We start from the raw sequence: 21,358 nt of genomic DNA, 5'->3' as shown, positions 1-21,358 counted from the left end.
CCCAGAATTCTGGTCTATCAAGATAATTCTGAATCCTGATTCTTTCCATGGTATTAAGCTTTGAACTTTGCGCCATTTACAAGTTTTATGAGCACCTATCCTAGGTCTTCATTATGTAATTAATAAACTCTTAATAATAAACATGTTGAACTAAATTCATCCAAAACACTAACATTAATGAGCACCCTGACCACATGCTGGAATCTGTGGTAGGTAAACGATGGAACCCCAGCTCCCCACCTCCCAGTCCCCTATACCTCCCAGAGCAGAGGCTGAGAGCCCCTGGGCCAGCAGCAGGTCTCGGAGCCGGGCTACCTCCTCCTGTAGCTCTCTGATCAGCCGTGCATTGGGGTCCTCATTGATAACTGCATTACAGCGGATCTGCTTGGTGCGGTCTGCATATCTGGGGCAGGGAGTGAGGGTCAGGGTGGCCTAGACTTCAGCCAGCTCCCTTTTATTGGTCTGTTTGTCTGTCTGCATCTCCATCTCTTCCAATCAATCACCATGTCTAGAGGTGTAGCAGGGGCACTACAGAGCCCTTAAATCAGGGTCCTAAGCAACTGATTCCCTAAGTCCCTGGCTTCCCCTGCCTGTCCATCTGATGCCTTCAGTGTCCCAGAGTCCCAACCTGAGGGTGCTGAGTGTCTCTTCATAGTTGATATCTGCAGGGCTTAAAGCTGCAATCATTGCTGTGCGTGAATTTCCTCCTGGGAATAAAGAAGAGGAATCATTGGCCTGGATTTCAACAGGCATCAAGCTGGCTGAAGGTCAGGTAGTGAACATAAGAGCCATGGTAGGGCAGGACAATTGGAGATGGTGAGTGGGAATTAAATGAAGAATTATAAAATTAACAGTAGAGTCTTGGTGGTATACGAGAACTGTGAAATCCCTGTGAAGCTCCTGGGGTTAGTGGCGGTTATAGGGACAGCAGGGAACCTGGACATGTGGAAAGATTAATCAGTGACATAACAGGTTCAACAAAAGGGGAGAGGGTAACATAAAGAAAGGTGGGGCACAGAAGCTCTCACCTAAATTCTCCTTTAGTAGCCAAGTAAGTACAGAGTCCCTATAAGGGATGAAATCTGATTTCCGCTTCTTTGATTGCTAGGAATGGAAAGAAAGTGCAAGGGAGAATGAGGTGGGAACTATCCCACCACTATAACCCCCTCTTTCCCTCAATATTGGTCCAGGTCTCACCATCTCTGCTAGGGCTGAGATCACTTTTCCTAAGGTGGTAAGAGACTTGTTTATATTGGCACCTTCCTGGAAGGGAAAGAGAAGAGTATGGGCAATGAGATGGCTCCTGAATCACTCCTTCCACCTCCCCAACAAGAGAACCTCCTCCACCCCCACCTTCTTCCTAGGTCCCTATGTCTCCAGCTCCCTTCTCACCTTCAATCGCATGCCCCGGGCCCCTGAAGAATCAGCTCGTTCACTCCCAGCCAGATCCACCAAACTAATTTTACTGACCTGGAGGTCAGAAATTAAAAGAAAAGATAGGAAGTGATGAGTTAGGCCAGAGGAAAGAGGAAAGGAGAGAAAAGCCAAGAGGAAGCACAATGGAACTACCCAGCAGAAATTTGGGCAATTATTCAGTGGTTGGAAGAAAGAGGTCTACAGGCATGTTATTTATTTTTTCTTTTTGAAGGAAGTGGTAGAAACTGGAGGAAAGATAATTGGGATCCAACTGACATACTCCTTCCAATAATGTGGTGAAGGGTGTTTCCCTGTTCTGAGAGGAAAAGCAGTGGGTCCTAGGTTCAAGAAGAACAAATGGTGAGGAACCCAGAAAGGAGATAGAAAGCCTCACCTTCTCTGTGTCCAGTCCTGAGAATTGGTCATGGCAACGTTGGGTAAAAACAATGGTGAAGACAGCATGGGAACGGCTACTGGTCTCATTCATGTTGGTGGCAGCCACTGTCCTAAACAAAGGGAAAAGGAGGGAATTGGGGTCAAAGAATACAGTCTAATCAGTCCTTGCCCTCTTCTGGGATTCAGGTATTTTGAGCTTCAGGCCCAGACTTCCTCCTCCAGGGATAGTCCCCTCAGGCTCCCAGCCCTCCCAGCCCTCACCGGGCTTTGTTGCCACAGTCCATTAGGTCAGCGATGTCAGCATAGGAGGTAACCGCCAGCTTAGACAGGTCCTGAACATAGGGACCCAAGATAGGGTGCTCTCGCACCCGCAGTCCCCCTCTGCTCTTGGGGTTCAGAAGGTCCCGTACACGCTCACAATAGATCTCCATGTAGCTCACCTGAGGTGGAGGGTACAATGATCCAAGTATGTGGTTAATTTTAACTTCCTTCTCTGTCCCACTTAACCCAGTGCTGGGTCCCCCAGGTACTCAGGCACTTAATTCCTCCAAGTCCTTTTCTCACCTCCACAGAGTAGGACAACTGGGCATTCTTGTTCTCACTAACCCGGGAGAAGAGGTCCTCACAGAGCTAAAGGAGAGAGAAAAAGAGGAGCAAAAACAAAAGCAAGGGTCAGACCGCTCCATGCCGTTCTGATCACCACAAACTCCACCCAAAAACGGAGCCCAGTCTTCCCCCTCACACCTAGCTAGTTCATGTTGTCCTTCTACCCTAAACCCACTGTTAGGTCCTCCCTTTACCTGGAAACCTCACTTGCTTCCCCAAACCACATACTTGTATCCTTTACTATCGACTTCCCTCAGGGACACAGGGATCTCCCATCTCAGTTCTCCCTGGTATGTCTGAGGGACGTACCTGGGGCACAATGCCTTGCTGCCCAGGCTCCTGTCGCCCCATCATGGTATAAGATTTTCCAGCACCTGTCTGCCCATAGGCAAAGATGCAGACATTATAGCCCTCAAAGGCATGAAGCAACATCTCTTCTCCAATATCCTGATATACTTGAAGCTGAGATGCAAATTGAGGGTCCTCTGCCTGAGAAGGATCAAGAAAAGAGAAGCAAGGAAGAGAGGAGAACCAACTGTTTTGGTCTTCAATTTGTAGGACTCAAGCATCTTGTCCCTCAGCCCCATTCCCTACCCAAGAACCTAAGAACCTAACCACACCCTATCTTTCCCAGCCCTTCATCACTACCCAAAGTCCTACTTCCCACCCTCAAATCCTCATCTCTTCCCCCAACCCCATGAAGGACACTGTGGTCTACCATCCCCTACCAAATAAGTAACCTTACCGAGGTATGGGACCAGTAGGAGTAGTCGAAGGTGAAGCTTTTAGGGGCATCCTTGCTCTGCTTGGGGTTGGTGATGGCTAACAAAAGGAAATGAAGTAAGTACAGGACTGGACTCCAAGCTCCCAGATCCAGAACTCATTCTCCATGTAGCCTCAGTCCTTGGATCAGGGAACCAGGAACCCTCTGCCCCAGTTCACAGCTCCCATTTAAGACTCCCCAACCCCCTCTAGTCACTAGAGCTAATTTTGGCTCCCTAAGACCTGCCTTCCCAGTGAGCTGCCTCCCTGATTGGGCAATGAGGGCTGCAGGCCAACATTCCTTACCTCCCCTCCCGCCCCATGGCCCAGAGAACACACAAGAGAAAGGACTGCTCCCACCCCCACCCTATGCTCACCTAAAACCCTCCCAGTGCCTCTAGTGGGCATGTCCAGTGTCCTCCAGCCTTCCCCAATCCCAGAAATCCCTGTCAGTGCCTCTGGGACTCACTCACAGGTGGTGTTGCCCTGCATGCTGACCACACACTTGGCATCATGGCTGCTCTCTCGGGCGTTAAAGGGTCGTACCCTCACAGCAACCTTCACTGAGGCACCTGCCATGGCCCTAGAGACTCCCACCCTACTCAGCTGGAAAACAGAACAGGAAGATGGTACAGGTAGCACCAAGAAGAGAGGAGATGACAAGACACTTCCATCCCACCATTTCAACCCACTCAGGGCCCCAAATATCTCCTACCTTTCCCAACCTTTCAGTCACAGTCATACATGCACTTAGAAACCCATTTCCATCTTCCAACCCTGACTCACCCTATGTGTCCTTCCCTCTTTCCTCCCCCTCCTCCAACTCCCAAGCCTGTTACCTGGTATCCTGGCCCCAAGTCAGGGGTACTGTGTTGCCTCTGGCTGCCACTGGCCCTTGTAAAGGGGGCCCCATCCTATGCTTTGGCCCTGGTTGCTCCTGGGTTTGTGGGGGACAAAGGGATAACACTGGGCTATAGAGAATATTGGATGGAGTCCCCTGAAATCTCTAGGTTCTATCTAGGGAACATGGCCAGGATGGTAGGAGGGTAACAGAGAAGAAAATTAAGTGCCTAACAGTCTAGATGAGTTTTGTCCAAGCTGAAACCAACTTGGAGAACTATCTTAAACCTGTCAGTAAAGGCTAAAACACAGAGACCTCAGATAAAGAATAAATGAGAGACAAGAGTTTGGAAGTGGGGTTGAATGAAAATACAATGCAATAAAAAATACAGTGAAATATAAGGGAGTACGTGAATAGTTAGGATGGAACATAGAGACATTAAAAGGGAGAAGAGTTCTGAGATGGATAGAAAATGGGAGACAAGAAGAAACTGAGAAAAACACAGAGAAACCTATAACTAGCTTCCTACTCTGAAGGATTCTGATCCCATCTGCCTAGTCAGTTGATAATTATTTATTAATCAATACTATGCTAAGCCCTAAGGATACAAAGAAAGGAAAAAAGTTTATCATCAAGGAGTTCACATTCTAATGAAGAAAACAATATGCAAACAATTATGTATATACAAGATATATACAGGGTAAACTGGAGATAATCTCAAAGAAAAGGCACTAGCATTAAGTCAACATGAAAGAAACATATATGTGTATATATAAATTATACACATACAACAGCCCATCCACCCATCTCCAAATGTAAATGTAGAAAGATAAAGCTGATGACAAAGAAGCTTTTGAGGTTCAGCACCCAGAACCTGGGATCCAAACATCAGATTGATTTGAGATTCTTCAAACCCACCTGCCCCCAGTACCCCAGCTCTTCCTTCCAAAGACAATGAGATTGGGAGGGTGGGGCCATCCTGTTTCCCTACAATTCTCTAGGGAAGGGGGATAGTGCTCTTACCAAGAATGAGTAAAGGGGATATTAGGTTCGTGATAGGGTAGAGGGTGGGAGAAAGAGCCAATAAAAAGGAGCCAGGGTGTTCAGATACCTGGGTCCTCAAAAGAGGAAACAGTCTAACTCCACTCCCAGATCCAGGACCCCAAGCATCCAGCATCCTACTGTCTAGAAGGTGTCAGGCAGGAGCCTAGGAATGTGGATGAGCTGGTGCCTACACCCTGGGAGGAGAGAGGCTGAGCCAGCCTACGCCCATACAGGACAAGGGCAGGGAGGGCATGAGGAGTTACTGATCCTAAGGTTTTCCTCTTCACACCCCAGACCCTATTTACTCTATTCCTCGAGTTGGCCCTTACCTCGGGTTCTACAGGCTGGTTGTGAAGCAGGAGGAAAAAAACTGGGAGATGGGACTGTCTAGACAGTGACAGGAGATCTCAAAGTGAGATCCCAGCAATCACCTTCAGAAGTACAGCCCTCACTTGTAAGTCTCCACTGGGGAAGGGAAAAGAAGAGACAGTAGGTTGGTATATGGGTTGAGGTCAGACCAGGCTAAGAGTGGGGGTTCACCCCTCGAGGATGTAAGAAGGATAGGGTACAAAGTGGGGCATGAATGAGAGCTTGGGGAAGAGGGTGCTCAAAGCAGTCAGTCATAAGGCCCGAGGAGAAGCAAGAAGAAACGCAGGTTGAATTAGATAAAAGAGAGACTGAGCCCGAGAGGATGGAGACGGAGGGAAGTGCACAAGCTGCAGACCAGGCCAGGAAAGATTGCCCGGGAGGGGGGTTGGGGAAGACCAGCGGAACCAGGAGGGAAATGCCAGGGTGCCCAGCCCTGCCCTCCCAATGCCAAAGCCCCCACTTCCTCCCCTAGCCACTTGGGGCAGCCCCGGCGGGGCCGCGGCCCGCGCGGGGGCGAGGGAACACCGCGGCGCCCCAGGGGTGGGTGCCCAGGCCGGCCGGGCAGCCGGGCCGGCGCACCTCGCCTCTTGCCCCGCGCTGAGTAATGCGCCAGGAATTCAACCGGGCCTCCCCCCCTTGCGAGGCCCGCCCGGCCTGGGCCTGCTCCTCCGTGTCCACCCGTCCCTCGGACAGACGCCGGGGGTCTTCCCCGCCACACCCGTACCCCGGGCCCAGCGTTCCTGGGGGCCGCGAGCGCTCACCTCGGCTCCCCTCTTCCTCGTCCTCCTCGTCCCAGGATCCGCTCTCCCCGCCCGACTGCCCAGCTTAGGGCGAGGGGGTTCCTGGGGCGACTTCCCCCAGGCCCCTTGCACGGGGGCCCGGGGAGGAGGCGGCGAAAGGCTGCGGGCACAGAGAGCGAGGCGGCAGCGCGGCTGCGCCCGGCCGCGGCGGCTGCAGCGAGCGAGCTAGCAAGCGAGCACCAGGGGGAGGGGGGAGGGGGAGGGGGAGAGGGCGGGCTGCGCGCGCGCGCACACGCGCGATCACGCCGGGGCGGGCAGAGAGGGCCGGCTACTCCTCTGGTTAAAAGGGCGATGCGCCCCGCGGTGCAGAGCAGACCTGGAGAGCTCGGCGAGAACCCGGGTAGGGTACCCGGGATCTACCGGAGAGGAAGGGAGGGGAGTGGGGCGTCCCGCTCCCCACCCTTCAGGCCGCCACCTGGCGGGGTCTTCCTTGTCGCCCATGCTAAGCTTACGGCTTCCCCTCTTCGCCTTGCCCCTCTGCGGCTGTTTCAGGTGCTGTCGCCGCCACCTGCCATCCTCTCAGCCCTGCTGGCCATGAAACTGCTGCATGTTACCCCTTCTCCCTTTATGCGGCTCTCGATCTCAAACTACCCCAGCTACTTTCTGTCCAAAACCAACTGGCTCCCCCTGCCCATAATTATAACCCGCATTTCTATAGCATTTTAAGGTTCAAGTCTCTGTAAGGCAGATAGTGCAAGTATTAACACTGAGAGTGTGGTTTCTATATAATTTTCCAGTAGACCCTTCTGGCCACCCCCTCCTCCCCAACTCCTTTGTTAATCTTAATGGTTCCCAATCAATCCCATGGTTCACTCTTAGTTTTCTACAGCTATTCCTCTGTCCACTCTACACATCTGAATTGGCCTCTACCCTCCTAGTTGCACCCAACTATCCCTGTCCATTTCTATCTCCAACTGGCCTTTCTGTCCACCCTTAACTTTCCCTAACTGCGCTTTTACCATTCACCTAGTACATTCATCAAATGTCTTTATCTTTGATTTTAAGTGGCACTTCCAAATTCTGCACCAGTACCTGTAACCTAAATGCCTAGATTTTGACATTGCCTCTCCCCATACTTTTACCTGGCTTCCCTCTAAAACTATCCCTAACTACCAATTTAGTGCTACATGCAACCTGTCATTTACTACCTTTGTACCTGTAACTCCAATGGCTACCTTCACTTGTACCCCTAATAGTTACCCTATCCACCCCCTCCCCCCAGTACACATTCAGATTAGGCTGCTCCATAGCCCAGCCCAGCAGTATGCAGGATCTTTTACCCTCAGCAAGAGGATTGGAGATCTTCCTCTGACCACACCTTCCATCTCCGGCTTCACATGTCCCCCTGAGGGGACAAGGGGCTGGACCGGGAGATTCTGTCCCAAAGTGACTTCCTCCTGCTGCTGTTGGCCGATTTACAGTCTTAGATAAGAAGAGAACCTCCTCTTACTTAGCCTCCCATCTCCTACTGATGGTGTACTCTGAAGGAAGGCACCAAAGCAACTTCCATCTGCTGCCAGCCTAATTTCCCAAAGGAGATGTGAAGAACCTCTGCTGCAAAGAGGAACAACCTTCCCCTTGACCTCAGGCCTTCCGCTTCCTGCTGTGCCTTTTCCTTGATGGAATAGGAAGAAAAGTTTCTGGGGAGTGGGACGTCCATCTCCTGACAAGTAGTTTCTATCTTCCATCTCATGCTCCATTTGTCTTCAGCCCAATTTCTAGCCTCTTCTGAAAAAAGGATTGGCACCTTCCACTCAAAGAACATCCTCACACCTGGTCATTCCCTACACATTTCAGTGATTCTGAACCCCTGTAAGTCACTATTCAAACTCCATTCTCCATTCCCACTACCCAATTACTTATTCCCATCCCCCCTCAACCTTCTCACCCCAAAGTTCCAATGAAATACCAACCATTCCCTTCCATTATGCCCTCTGAAATGCCTGTTCCATTGGTAATAATCTTCTCTTTATCCTAAATTTTTTACTTTCTCCCTACCAAGCTTCTAGCTATTACTGAAAACTGGCTCCTCACTGATGGCAAAGCCTCCTTGGCTACCCTTTCCTGTACTGGCTGCACCTTCATTCATTCCCCTCAGCTTCATGGTTGAGGCAGGTGAGTTGGAATACTCCTTGCTTCACATTGCTACTTCCAGGCCCTGCCCCTAACTCCATCATTCAGAAATCTCCCTTCTTTTGAGGGAAGTTCATATCTACTGCTCAATAAAAATCTTGATAGCTGTTCTTCTTCTGCAGTTCTCCAGGTCACTCCCCTTCTTTCCTTAATGAGTTTGGTACCTGGTTCACAATTTTTCTCTCCTCCCCAACTCCTGCTGTCATACTTGGGGACTTCAACATACATATTGACTCTCTATCAAACACCTTGACTACTCAGTTCTTCAACCTACTCACTTCTCATGACCTACCTATCACCCCACCTCAACTGTATATAAAGATGGTTGTACTCTTGATCTTGCTGCCACCTTCATGTTCAAGAATTCCAAAATTCCTGTATCTAATTATAATCTGTTAGCTTTTTATCTCTTTCCTACCTTTCCTTACCAGACTCTGTTCTTTGTCCACATCATGACCTTCATCCCTTGACTCCTCAATCCTCTTCTAGGCCATCACCCCTGTACTAGCCACTATTTCTTTTCCCCCCTAATTTTGATTCCTTGGTGAACCAGCTCAACTATACACTAGTCCATTTTGAGTCTGTAGCCTCTTATGATATATCACGGATTGCACCCTGCCAAGCCTCAGCCTTGGATGACTCCTACTATCTGTTGCCTTTATTCCTACACATGTGATGCTAAAGGAAGGTGGAGAAAAATCACATAACCATTCTGACTGGGTTCATTAAAAATTTATGTTACACAACCTCAGCAACTCTCACTGCTGCTACTGTGCCTCCCTTATCAACTCACTATCCCACTCTCCATAGTGGTTCTTCTAATCCTTTTCATCTCTTCTAACACCTCCCATGACCTCCTCCACCCCCCAGCCAAGAATCTTGCCTCACATTTTACAGGAAAAAAAATTGAAGTCATAAGCCCCCTCTTCTCCCCTCTTCCTCATTTCATATCATTCACATGCTTTCTGCCACTATCTTCTCCTTCACCCCACCTCACATGAAGAGGTGACCTTGCTCTTACCAAAGGTAACCCCTGTAACCTGTACAAGCCATCCTATTCCATCCCACCTCCTCCAACAGATTACATCCCCACTCTGTCACTTACTTTCAGTTTCTCCCTGTCTACTGGCTCCTTCCCTACTGCCTACAAACATGCCCATTTCTCCCTCATTCAAAAAACTATCACTTGATCCTTTCATCCCTAGTTACTATCTTCCTATCTTTTCTTATATTTTGTGGCTAAACTGGAAAATGCTCTCTGCAATAAGCACTACACATTCTCTCTTCTCATTCACTTCTTAACCCCTTATAATCTGGCTTTGGACTTCATCATTCCACCAAAACTGCTCTTTCCAAATTTACCAATGATCTTTTAATGGCTAAATTGAATGGCACATTCTCAATCCTCATTCTTTTCCATCTCTTATCATCCTCTTCTCTCTAGGTTTCTGGGACACTGCTCTTTTTGGGAAACTATTCCTTCTCACTCTCCTTTGCTACATCCTCATCCAGATAATTCCCTAGAACTGTTGGTGTTCTACAAGGTTCTGTCTTGGGTCTCCTCTCTGATCCTTCTGTACTACTTGACGTGGTAATCTCATCAGTTCCCATGGATTTAATTACCAATCATCTCTTACCATTTAATTCTCATCTCTATGCCTAACCTGCCCTAATGTCTCTGGTGACCTCCAGTCTCACATCTTTAATGCCTTTCAGAACTGGAAGTCTGCTAGATATTTTAAACTCAACTATACAAAACAGAACTGATTATCTTTTCCCCTAAACCCTTCTCCCCTCCTAACTTCCCTATTACATCCTCTTGACTCACAACCTAAGTGTTATCCTCAGCTCTTCACTGTCTCTAAATCCCTATATCCAATATGTTGCTAAGACCTGTTGATTTCATTTTTGCAGCATCTCGGGAATACTCCTCCTCTCCTCTGACACTCACCCACTCCAGTGCAAGCCTTCATCATCTCACCCTGGACTATTGTAATAGCCTGCTGGTGGATCTACCTGCCTCAAATTTCTCCTCACTCCAATCCATTCTCCATTCAGCCATCAGAGTGATTTTCCTAAAGGGAAGGTCTGACCACGTCACCTCCCTACTCAACAAATGCCAGTGGCTCTCTGTCATCTCAAGATCAAATACAAAATCCTCTGATATTTAAAGTCTTTCATAATCTGCCTCCTTCTATTTTTCCAGTCCTCTTACGAATTACTCCAGGACACATCCTGTACTCTTTAATCCAGTGACTCTGACCTCCTAGATGTTCCATGAAGGAAAAAACAAAACAGTCCATCTCTCAGCTCCAGGCATTTTCTCTTTTCACAATTCCCCATACCTAGAATGTACTACATCCTCATCTCTGCCTACTGGCTTCCTTTAAGTCCCAATTGAAAAAGCATGTTGTACAGGAAGCCTTTTCTGACACCTCTTAATTTTAGTGCCTTCCCTCTTTCAATCACTTTATTTTTATTCTACATATAATTTGTCTGTACATTTTTTTTGCTTGTTATCTTTCCCTTTAGATTGTAAACTCCATGAAGACAAGGATTGACTGTCTTTTGCTTCTTTTTTCATCCTCAGTGCTTAGCACTTAATAAATGTTTATTAACTGACCTCTATTCTATTCTAGGAAATCAAATATAAGGTACTTAGATGAAGGTACTTTCTCATGTGAATAATTTGGTTGTTGAAGGGAGCAGATCATTTTTGTGTATGAAAAATTAATAAAATCCACTATGAATGTACATGTTTCTCAGTATGCTTACATGAAGAAATACAATTTCTTGGATAAAATGTGGAAGAGAGAGACACACTATTAGGAAGACCAGATAGAAAACTGCATCAGATCAATATACTGAGAGGTCCTGTTTCAAGGCAGAGAAATTATTAGAGGTCATGTATGGGTCATTATAGTCCATTTGTATGTGATTGTTTTAGAGCTGGGGAGAATATAATTGACAGGGTAGGAAATCAAATAACTAGAGCCTGAGGAAATTAACTATGGATTGTTAGGTTTATACCTGAAAGAAAAGTGGATTTTGTGAGGATTTATTTCATCAAAAGGGAAGATGAATCATTGACCACCAGGAGGCTCTGACTTGAGGCATTGAGAATAAATAGTTGGGGAAAATAATTGAGAAAAAGTCACCTGTAAAGACCTCAGTGTGAAGAAGTTAAGAAGACAATTAACTGACAGGAAAATTTCAACTACTGTCCTAGGAGCTTGCTGATTGGAAGAAATGCATTGCTTTGGGGCAGCTAGGTGGCAGTGAATGGAGCAACAGCTCTGGAGTCTGGAGGACCTGAGTCCAAATCCGACTTCAAACACTTGACACACTAGCTGTGTGACCTTGGGCAAGTCACTTAACCCTGATTGCCCTGCCTTCCCCACTCCAAAAACAAAAAAGAAATGCATTGCTTTAATGACTGAACAAAAAGGCTGGAACAGTTAGTGAGCTCTTTGAAAAGAGTCAAATGCTGATCTATTATTGCCTTCTAGCACCATCTACAGCTTGAAGAGACAAAAACTCTCAAAGGTACCTACATCTTCATTTCCCTCTCTAGTCTGAAGGGAAAACAGGGTAAAAGTCAGATTTTGCATCTTTGTTATGAGAAGACATTTGGAGTTGATTGGATAAAACAGAAATCCTGTTGACCCAAGGGGTGGATGGGCTTTGTCTGCATTGTTTGGGAAGCCAACCTGGGGAGTTTTATGGTGAGCTTTGCTTTGATGTAAGAAAAGATTGAGAGGTGACTAGACAAAGAAGAATCTTATTGAGTGAAGAGTGGGTTTGTCTATAAGCAACATGAATTGCTTATCGTTGTCTGGCTTAAGGTAACATCTTACTACAATAGCATAATACTTTCTCAGTGCCCTGTTAAGAGTGACTATGAGTTAAAACAACTTGTCATGGCTTAATTAGCCCCCAGAGTAGAAGAATGGATTTGCTCAGCAGTAGGGCAGTAAAGACTAGAAGGTTAGCAGCTAGCAAAAAAGAAAGCTTCATGTGGTACAAACTGTTCTTGAAGGGACTGAGAACATCAAGAGGTGTGAGTTCACCCAAAAGCACAAGCACTCATGTGTCTCTTTGGTAGGTTTTTCTAAATGTATGCCTACTTTCCCCATACCAATATTCTGCATTAACAGGAATGCATGACAGAGATATATAGGTGGATTGTGGTGTTTTGATTATTCCTGCATTTGCTATGTGTTGAGTAACTGTGATGTTATGATCATTCTTACTGTTGCCTTATCACTAAATAAAGTCTATGTTTAAGTTTAATAGTGTCATGGTGACTGATTTTTCTATAAATGAGAAGCATAATTGTGAGGACTCTGGAGCTACTGTGTCAGGTAGTGTCACCTCTATAATGGGATTATCCCTCGGACCCTAAAAAGAGGTTGAGTCATAAATGGTAGGTTCTTCTCTAGGAACCCCAGACCTACCAGTCTGAGGGCAGGTTGGATTGAGCAAGCCAGCTCAAAGAGTGATAATGGAGGTGGGTCAAATTATGTGCAGGCAACACAAACATCCAATTTCTCAACTCTCAGATCTGCCCTGACCCTATTAAATCTTTTCTACAATGAATGCCTCATTTTTCTTCATTTTCCAAAGGCTCAAAGAGGGAACTCGTTCAACCCACCCACCAGTGCTTCATGAGTTCAGAATGTATGGATAATTTCATCCCCTTTCCTGGTGAGTCTTTGCTCTACTGTAGGAATACCCTTGTTTGAAGCTGAGAATAGGGAGGAGGGCTGAAGGGAAGATTATAAAGCTTGTTTTCTATCAGTCTTGTCAATCGATATGTATTCATTAAGCAAACACTGTGCTAAGTGCTAAAGATACAAAGAGATAAAAACAAAACAAAACAACAACAACAAAAAACAGTCCCAGCCCTAAAGGAGCTCACAGTTTAATGGGAAAGACAACAAGTAAACAAATATGTACAAACACACTATATATAAGGCAAATAGGAAATAAAAAAGAAGGCAGGGACTACCTGATTGCATGGAGTAAAATTTAATCAATTGAGCTAAGGAACCAGGGTAATAGGTACCAGGAAATAATGAGAATGGTACTCAAGTAGTACAGAGGTGGGGAACTATGACATTCCCTGCCAAGACTTTGCTTTCCATTTTCTGCAACTCCTAACCCCAGTCATCTTGAACACTAAAACCTTGCTTCTGGAATGGGAGAGTGCAATTCAGAAACTTCCTTCCCTTACAATAGCTTACATGTATGCATTGCTTTATCACTCTATGTACATTTTTTTTTCTCATCCAGTCATACTAATAATCCTGCATGTATTGGGGAGGGGGGGAACCACAGCTGAGATTCCTTGACAAAGGAAGTCCCAATGAGGAAACTCCCTCTTCCGATGCCAATCAATAGGTAACTATTCTGCAATTGTCTTTTTAAAAAAATTTTATTCATTTTAAATACAAAATGAAAAAAGAAAAGAACATTTCCATGTACACAGCAGAACATAAAGGAGAATTCAAAATAAAACAATGTACATTTCATGAAAACCTATGTAATAAATATAATATATAATTGTAATAAATAAAACCTATGTAATAAATACACATTGTTTTCAAAGCAACCCAGCCTTTCTATGCTTCCTTCTAGGTTTTCTTTTGTTCTCTGCTGTATACTTTTTTTATTCCCTTCTTTCCCCCTCCCCAGAGAAGGCTATAATTAAACATGAATATATATGTATACATCCATATCTATAAACATACATATATAGATACACATACATATATGTGAGACCATGCTATGTATGTTTCTATTTGTCAGCTCTTTCTCTGGATATGGATAGTATCTAACCTCATAAATCCAAGTCTTTTCATGTTTTTCTAAATCAATCAGTTCATCATTTCTTATATCACAGCAGTATTCCATCACAATCATATCTTATCTGAGAGATTGTCTATGAATGCTTTATCCCCAATTTTCTACTTTCCTTCTAATCTTGGTTTTACTTACACAAGAAAATTTTAATTTTAAATAATCAAATTTATCCATTTTACATTTCAACAATATTCTCACCTTATAATATAGTTTAAGGTCTGGTACTGCTGAATCTCCTTCCTTTATATTTTCCCTCTTAGTTTCTTTGAAATTCTTGACCTTTAGTTCTTCCAAATGAATTTTGTTATTATTTTTCTAACTCAGTAAAAAATTTTTTTAGTAATTTAATGGGGATGGCAATGAATAAATGGATTAGTTACGTAAAACTGCCATTAAAAAATTATATTGGCTTTACCTATCCATGAATAATGGGTATTTCTCCAGTTATTTGAATCTGACTTTATTTGTATAAAGAGTGTTTTATATTTATATTCATGTAGTTCCTGTGTCTGTTTTGGCAGGTATAGTATCAGGTATTTTATACTGTCTAGTTATTTTAAATGGTCTAAAACAATATTGAATAATATTGGTGATAGTATAATTTTCCTCTTTTTCCTCTTTTAATTAAATCTATTTAGCTTTAACTTAGATCATGATTACTATCCCTGCTTTTTTTTTTACATAATAGATCCTACTCCAGCCCTTTATTTTATCTGTGTATATCTCTCATTTTTATTGTTTCCTGAAAGCAACATATTGTTGAATTCAGGTTTTTAATCCATTCTGCTGTCTGTTTCTGTTTTATGGGTAAATTCATCCTGTTCACATTCTATGTGATAATTACTTATCATGTATTTCTCTCCATCCTATGTTTCCTCAATATTCTTCTCTCCCTATTTATCTTATGCCTTCTTACTTGTCTAATTTGCTTCTACCTGCTACCTTGCTCTCCTATTCCTTAATCTACCCACCCTTCTTAGGGTCCCTCCCTTATCCTCTCCCCCCCTCTCCACCTAAATCTACCTATCTTTCTCTAAGAGTTTCTCCCTTCTCCCCTCCCCCATCCTAATTCTCAATCTGCATACCCTTCTAAAAGTCCCTCCCTTGTCCTATACCCTTGTCCTCTTATTTCTTTCTAAATTTAGAAGACTTTTATACCCTTCTGAATGTATGTATCATTCCCTCTTTAACCTATTTCTGGTGAGAGTAAGGTTCCAACACTTCCAGTCCTCCCCCCACTTGCTTCTTCTTTATCAATTATTCTTTTCATGCCTCATTTGTATGAGAGAATTACTCCTTTTTATCCCTCCCTATAAAGCTTCATTTTTTTTAGAATCACCCCATCATACACAACTCAGCCCAAGCCTTTCTTTCAAACTACCCAGATAATTATGACAGTCATGAGTACAGATAACATTTTCACATATAAGAAGTAAACAGTTTGACCTTATTGAGTCCCTTATGTTTACCTTATATTTAATGTTAAATTAATTTAATGTTGACCTTATATTTCTCCTTCATCTTATATGTCGAATTTTCCATTAAGTTCTGATCTTTTTGTCACAAATACCTAAAGGTCTTTCAATTTGTTAAATGTCTGGTTTTTTAATTCAAGATTTTTAAACTTTACTGGATAAGTTACCTTTGGTCATAACCCCATCTTTTTTGTTCTGTGAAATATAGTGTTCCAAGACTTTGTTCCAAGTGGTCCTTTAATATAGTAGCTGCTAGGTCTTGTCTAATCCTGATTGTAGCTCCTTGATATTTAAATTAGTTTTTTTTCTTGTTGTGTGTGTGTAACATTTTCTCTTTGACCTGAGAGCACCTCGTTGTCTTAAGTGAGTTTCATGAGACACTGAGGATTAAGTGACATACCCAGAATCATACAAGCTTGTATGTGTAGGGGCAGAATGCTGTAAAGCCAATCACGGCACCACACCTGAGGACTGCTGCTGTGAATAATTTTAAAGGTCTAATTGCATAGTATAATGAACTCTCTATGTATTCAGCAATAAACTAAACATTGTTCAATAAAGCATAACATTCACAGCAACTTAACATAACAACTTATTACTAAGGTGGCCACATAATCTTAAACAAAACATATCATTCAGTATATCTTATAGAATCCTTCCTTAGAATCCCTACACAGCATATATTATTGCATTCCATAGCATTCCCCAAAATACTTGCTTACATAAACAGGGGGTCCCAGGCTAGGGTCTCTCCTAGCACAATACATCATCCTTACGGGGTAGCCAAAAATACAAACACCATCCACAACTAGGTCACAGTAAGTAACAATTTTCTCAATCAATATTTGAGTGTCCAAGAAAAGTCCTCTCTCATCTTGACTCCAGGTTGACTTCCAAACCCCACAACTTCTCCTCTGTGGGCTGACTGCTCCCACTTCTTGCCTGTATTCACACGTAGGCATCTCTCTGCTCCATCTCCATGTCTCAGCTCATGGGGACTGCTCCACTCCAAGCTCCTGCCTGACAGCAGGTTCCAGGGACTCCTGCCTGCAGCTTTTGTTTCTAGGAAAACAAAGTTTAACAGGACTACAACAATATTTATACACATTACCAGCACCATCAAGGCTTCTGTCTGGGAAACTAACACAGACCAACAGACAGGGCCTCTGTCTGAGAAATCAACACAGACACAGATCAACAGACAGAATGCTGACATCACAGACATTCTTTCTGTTAGGCCTCCCCACAAGCAAGTTCCCCTAGCCTACTCATGCTTGCTTCTCTCAGCTCTGCTCCTCTCTCTACTCTGCCCTCTCCCTCCAAGCAATACAATATGTACTGTTTCCAATCAAAGACTCTTGATTCAATCGCAGGCAAGACTCAATCAAAGGTACTTGAATGCCTAAAACTCAATCCAGAAAAACAACAAAAATCCTGCTTTGCTTGCTGTTACAGATGTGAATGAACCAAGTCTTCCTAACTTTGGCAAACATTAGCCTTCATTTACAGATAAAGAAAGCAAGCTTAGCATGGCTGAGGGGCTTTCTCAAGGTTACACAGCCAATAAGTGGCACAACCAGGGACTGGAACCCTGGTCTTCTAACCTTAATTCCTCAATACCACTTTCTATTTCCTAGTATTTTCACATCACCTAAATAGCATTCCAATCTAACCTAAAATTATACTTGGTTATAAAGAGAAATACTCCTAAACAGTGGGACCTAGAAGCTTGAGACAGTGAGGACTGAAGTAACCTGGTCCCATTTCCCATAACCTCCACAACCTGCTCTTTACTGAGTCACTACCTCAATTCCCAGCTATGGTTGCTACAGGAGAATATCTTCCAACCAAACTTAGGAACCTGAATAAATCTTTGCCATTCCTATGTTCCTATGGGCTTCAAGATGATCAGGGTGTAGAGATGTAGGAAATAGAAAGCAAGATCTAGAGAGGGGCTCCATCCCCAAAGTCCCAACACTCAGCACGATGTCCTAGTCTGTAAGCCTGATATTCCAAACCAATGAAGACAACTTCTAAAAGAGACTCAATCATAGAAGAATAACTGTAAATGGGAAGTGAAATAATATCCAGATTAGAACTGGGTTCCAATGGGAGTTGTAGCTGGGTGAATACAGAAGTATGTACAAGTGATTTTTGGGTCTCACAATCTCATCCATACTGAGGAAGAATGTACCATCCTGGTACTAGCCACTTCCCAACAAAAGCCCTGTTAATACTATAACATGCCTTATTTCCCAGACATCCTCTGTTTAAACTCTCCCAGTCCCCTTCAAACCCTAACTACTTACAACTTTTCAGTTGTAAAATCTTTTTTTTTAATCCCTAATTCTTTAGCTCTAACTCCCAAACCCAAGTGTACTCTCCTATAACCTTTAACTTCCCTCCTTTATCCTCGATCCCTCCTGAGACTGAAAATTCTTCTCCTTAGAACCTCTTCCCAGTGGTGTTCCAGTTGGTGTTTAACAACCAGGTCTCCAGATTAAAATATAAGTAAACATACATATGTAAGTATACACACATCCAACATACTTTAAGTATGATCTGTATTGTTAATACTTTCTCTACCACTGTTTAAGTCCAGACAATCAACAAAACAATAAACCAATCCCTGATTTTTAGTGCTTGCTTATTTCCAAGGTGTAAATGCTCATACTGACAATTTAATAATTGTCTTGCTCGTGAGCCAGAACAAGCTGACTTCCGCACACCACTACCTTTTCCCTATCCTCAGCTGCCTCCAGCTTGGTCTAAATATCCCTAATTGGCTACTATTTCTTCGGATGTTAGGCAGAAAGAGAAGGGAACTGGTTGTAGGGACTCCAGCCTAAACCCAACTAGACCCTGGTTACCACTTTTTCCCTGTAGGACCTAAGGAGGAGCCTGGAGTTCTGAGATATAACCAATGTTACAGTACAGAATAACTAAGCCCAAGGAATATTGAGGACTGGGGGCCAAAAACTTAAGTGTTTGAAGGAACTGGAGGTTTTGTGAACTATATATGCCTTGGAAATAGGAGAAAAGAGGGAACCCTGAAGGAAGAGGAAAGGTAGAATAGATTGTAGACAGGATACTTTAGTTTTCCTAAAGGAAAAGAACTTGGAATTTGTTAGAGGAGATAGGGACTTGATGAAAGTATGTCTGAACCCTGGAAGAAGTCCTAGAATGAAAGTTGAAGGGATATGGAGAAGCTGGGAAAGAAGGAAGAACCTCTGGAGGTTGGGTCATGATGCCTAAGTTTCTGAGGAAAAGAAGAGCTCTAGATGGTGAGTTAATAATGAGAGAGGGCTGGAACCTAGTTCCTGGGGATTTGTCCCCTAATCTCCATAGTCTGAAAAGTCTGGAATGGGGGCAGCTCTGGAGCCACTTTTAATAGAGCCATCATGCTTAAAGAGACTATTTCCAGAGCTCCCTGGCCAAGAAGCAATCTGTGCTATAAAGACAATTCCCTTGTAATGGGAACAGAATCAATTATAGACTCAGGGAAGGTTTATGGGTTTGAGAAGAACATGGGTTATTGGATATGGAAGCCAAAGACTTCTAGACTGGATACTTTGTCTCTGACAGGTGAGAACCTATGTCTAAAGAAAAAGATACCTGGGTTAATGGCGCCAAGATGACAGGAAATTTAGTAAGCTACCTACCATCTCATCCTCTCTTCCTTGTTTTCTCTTATATTTCTATAACTATGTTGAAGAAACTGAGTCCTTGTGTTAGTTGAGGCTCTTAGTATCCTCATCCTGGAAGTTGGAGCTAAAGACTGAGAAACAAGGGAGCCCCCTGATGACACTGTTGCCACTCTCCCTACAATCTCCCATCCTGGGGACTCACATATCTTATTCTTCAGCCTCAGTCTTCTCAGACTCTACTACTCTCTTTTAATAAATAATCATTCTACTCTTCCCCCACACCTCCTTTTTCCTACCACCAATTCCTACTCCTTTTAGGCACCCAGGCTCCACCTCACTCCCCTTCTCCATACTCACTCTCAAGACACTGTTTCTACCCATACTTACATCTTGTTTTTCCCTTTGTTCTCTTATCAAAACAAGCAATGAGTGTAAGGTAATATCTCAGAACTGTTTTCATTTTAATTCCTCTATTAGTGATTTTCAAGCACTTTTTAGATGGATGCTCATGGTTTACTTTTCTTTTGAGAGCTATTTGTTCATATCCTAAAACCACTTAGCTATTGGGGAATAATGCTTAATCTTAGAGATTTGGGTCAGCTCCTTGTAGGTTTTTGAAATTAGATTTTTATCAGAAAATTTTTGTGCAGATATTTTCTTCTTCCATCTGCATTTTGGTGTTTGTATTAAAGCTGCTAGGTGGCACAAAGGATAAAATGCCAGGCCTAGAGGCAGGAAGACTTATCTTCCTGAGTTCAAATCTGGCCTCAGACACTTACTGTGGTAATCACTTAACCCTCTTTGCCTAAGTTTCCTCATATGTAAAATGAGCTGGAGAAGGAAATGGCAAACTACTCCAGTATCTTTGCCAAGAAACCCCCAAATGGGGTTGCAAAAAGTTAGATGCAACTGAACAATAACAACAAAAGCTGTATGTATACAACCAATACTGGTGCTGGCCCAAGTACTCACTGTCTCCATTATGGGACCCCCTTCAGTTTGGGATTCAGGAACTCATGGATCCAAAATCAGTCCTGTAAGCTTCTTCTCCAACAAGAGTGACCAGGCTCTCCTTCTTTTTGCCTTTGCATCTTTATGTCCCATCCCAGGATCCCTAGGAAAATCACTTCAAGTTTAGGTTTGGCTAATGTCTAGGATCTTCTCAGAAAGTAGTATGAAAGGTACTAAGTATATAATGTAGTATAGGATAGCTATTTATTTTCTCCACGCAAAAGAAATGCTAAAAACACAGAAGATTCAACAAACATTGTACATTGATATACTTTAAAATGACACAGTAACCTATAACTCCTATTACTAATATGGGACATTGCTGCTTAAAACATTAAAACATGGGGCATTTAGTGGAACTGTGGAACAGACTTTTGTTTGCTTTTTCCTTCCTTCCTTCTTCCTTCCTTCCTTCCTTCCTTCCTTCCTTCCTTCCTTCCTTCCTTCCTTCCTTCCTTCCTTCCTTCCTTCCTTCCTTCCTTCCTATCTTGACCACACTGTAAGAGCAGCAGCCACTCAGAGGTTCAACCTCACTACTGATCAGCATGGAAACCTGTTTGAAAAAAGTTTTCACCTTTAACACAACTCTGAACAACACTCTCAGTATCCATGTCTTCTGGCAAACAAGACTGGGGATTAAAGGGCTTATCCTCATGTAAGTTTCTTCTCTTAGAAATACTAGTAGCCATAGGAAATACCTTTTACAGAGCAGCTGAGAAGAGCTTCTGATTCTTGAATTCCTAAGGGCTAGAAACATCCATCTCAGGATTGCTGTTTGATCACCTGTGTCAGAGAAAGGAAATACAAAGCAGACAAGGTGACTAGGTACTTGAGATCCAGGTTCAGGTTTGTTCTAGGCAACATGAACTCAAATTGCCATGTATGAGTCTGATACCATGGAAATTGAGGGTAGAGATTTCTTGACCCCATCTCATTGAAGAGAGAAAGACAGGGACAGAGGGACAGAGAGAGAGAGAGAGAGAGAGAGAGAGA

The 21,358-nt window shown here is 43.7% G+C and overlaps 1 protein-coding gene and 2 long non-coding RNA genes across 8 annotated transcripts in view; 1 reads left to right on the top strand and 2 right to left on the bottom strand.

The window, feature by feature from the left end:
* Positions 1-6,409, bottom strand: part of KIF1C (kinesin family member 1C) — a 31,197-nt gene extending 24,788 nt beyond the window's left edge. Inside the window, exons 1-15 of one of the 6 annotated variants that reach the window (XM_069063214.1) lie at positions 6,196-6,409; positions 5,395-5,530; positions 5,133-5,259; positions 4,020-4,117; positions 3,654-3,786; positions 3,164-3,240; positions 2,728-2,907; positions 2,377-2,442; positions 2,074-2,252; positions 1,811-1,922; positions 1,393-1,470; positions 1,198-1,263; positions 1,029-1,104; positions 629-707; positions 258-403 (exon numbers count right to left, since the gene is read on the bottom strand). In XM_069063214.1, the coding sequence (XP_068919315.1) occupies positions 258-403; positions 629-707; positions 1,029-1,104; positions 1,198-1,263; positions 1,393-1,470; positions 1,811-1,922; positions 2,074-2,252; positions 2,377-2,442; positions 2,728-2,907; positions 3,164-3,240; positions 3,654-3,759 (1,165 nt within the window). In that variant the 5' untranslated portion in view covers positions 3,760-3,786; positions 4,020-4,117; positions 5,133-5,259; positions 5,395-5,530; positions 6,196-6,409. Of the gene's footprint in view, positions 1-257; positions 404-628; positions 708-1,028; positions 1,105-1,197; positions 1,264-1,392; positions 1,471-1,810; positions 1,923-2,073; positions 2,253-2,376; positions 2,443-2,727; positions 2,908-3,163; positions 3,241-3,649; positions 3,787-4,019; positions 4,118-5,132; positions 5,260-5,394; positions 5,531-6,158 lie in introns of all 6 variants that reach the window. The other 5 variants (XM_069063213.1, XM_069063217.1, XM_069063212.1 and 2 more) reach the window with 5 other exon arrangements.
* On the top strand, positions 5,293-12,660 carry LOC138142201 (uncharacterized). Its single transcript, XR_011163379.1, has 3 exons — positions 5,293-5,519; positions 8,237-8,349; positions 10,282-12,660. It is a non-coding gene; the product is annotated as an uncharacterized lncRNA (long non-coding RNA).
* Positions 12,661-13,785: 1,125 nt separating this feature from the next.
* LOC138142199 (uncharacterized) overlaps positions 13,786-21,358 on the bottom strand; it is a 14,538-nt gene continuing 6,965 nt past the window's right edge. The window contains exons 3-5 of the long non-coding RNA XR_011163378.1: positions 21,064-21,148; positions 20,327-20,468; positions 13,786-16,769 (exon numbers count right to left, since the gene is read on the bottom strand). This is a non-coding gene — a long non-coding RNA (uncharacterized lncRNA). The remainder of the gene's footprint in view (positions 16,770-20,326; positions 20,469-21,063; positions 21,149-21,358) is intronic.

The sequence above is a fragment of the Petaurus breviceps genome, unplaced genomic scaffold (assembly GCF_028583685.1).
Source record: "Petaurus breviceps papuanus isolate PSGF00001 unplaced genomic scaffold, PetGlider_PUasm1.0 90537, whole genome shotgun sequence".
Lineage (NCBI taxonomy): Eukaryota > Metazoa > Chordata > Mammalia > Diprotodontia > Petauridae > Petaurus > Petaurus breviceps.
The sequence above is the reverse complement of the archived record's forward strand: the minus strand, read 5'-3'. Positions and strand labels throughout refer to the sequence as shown.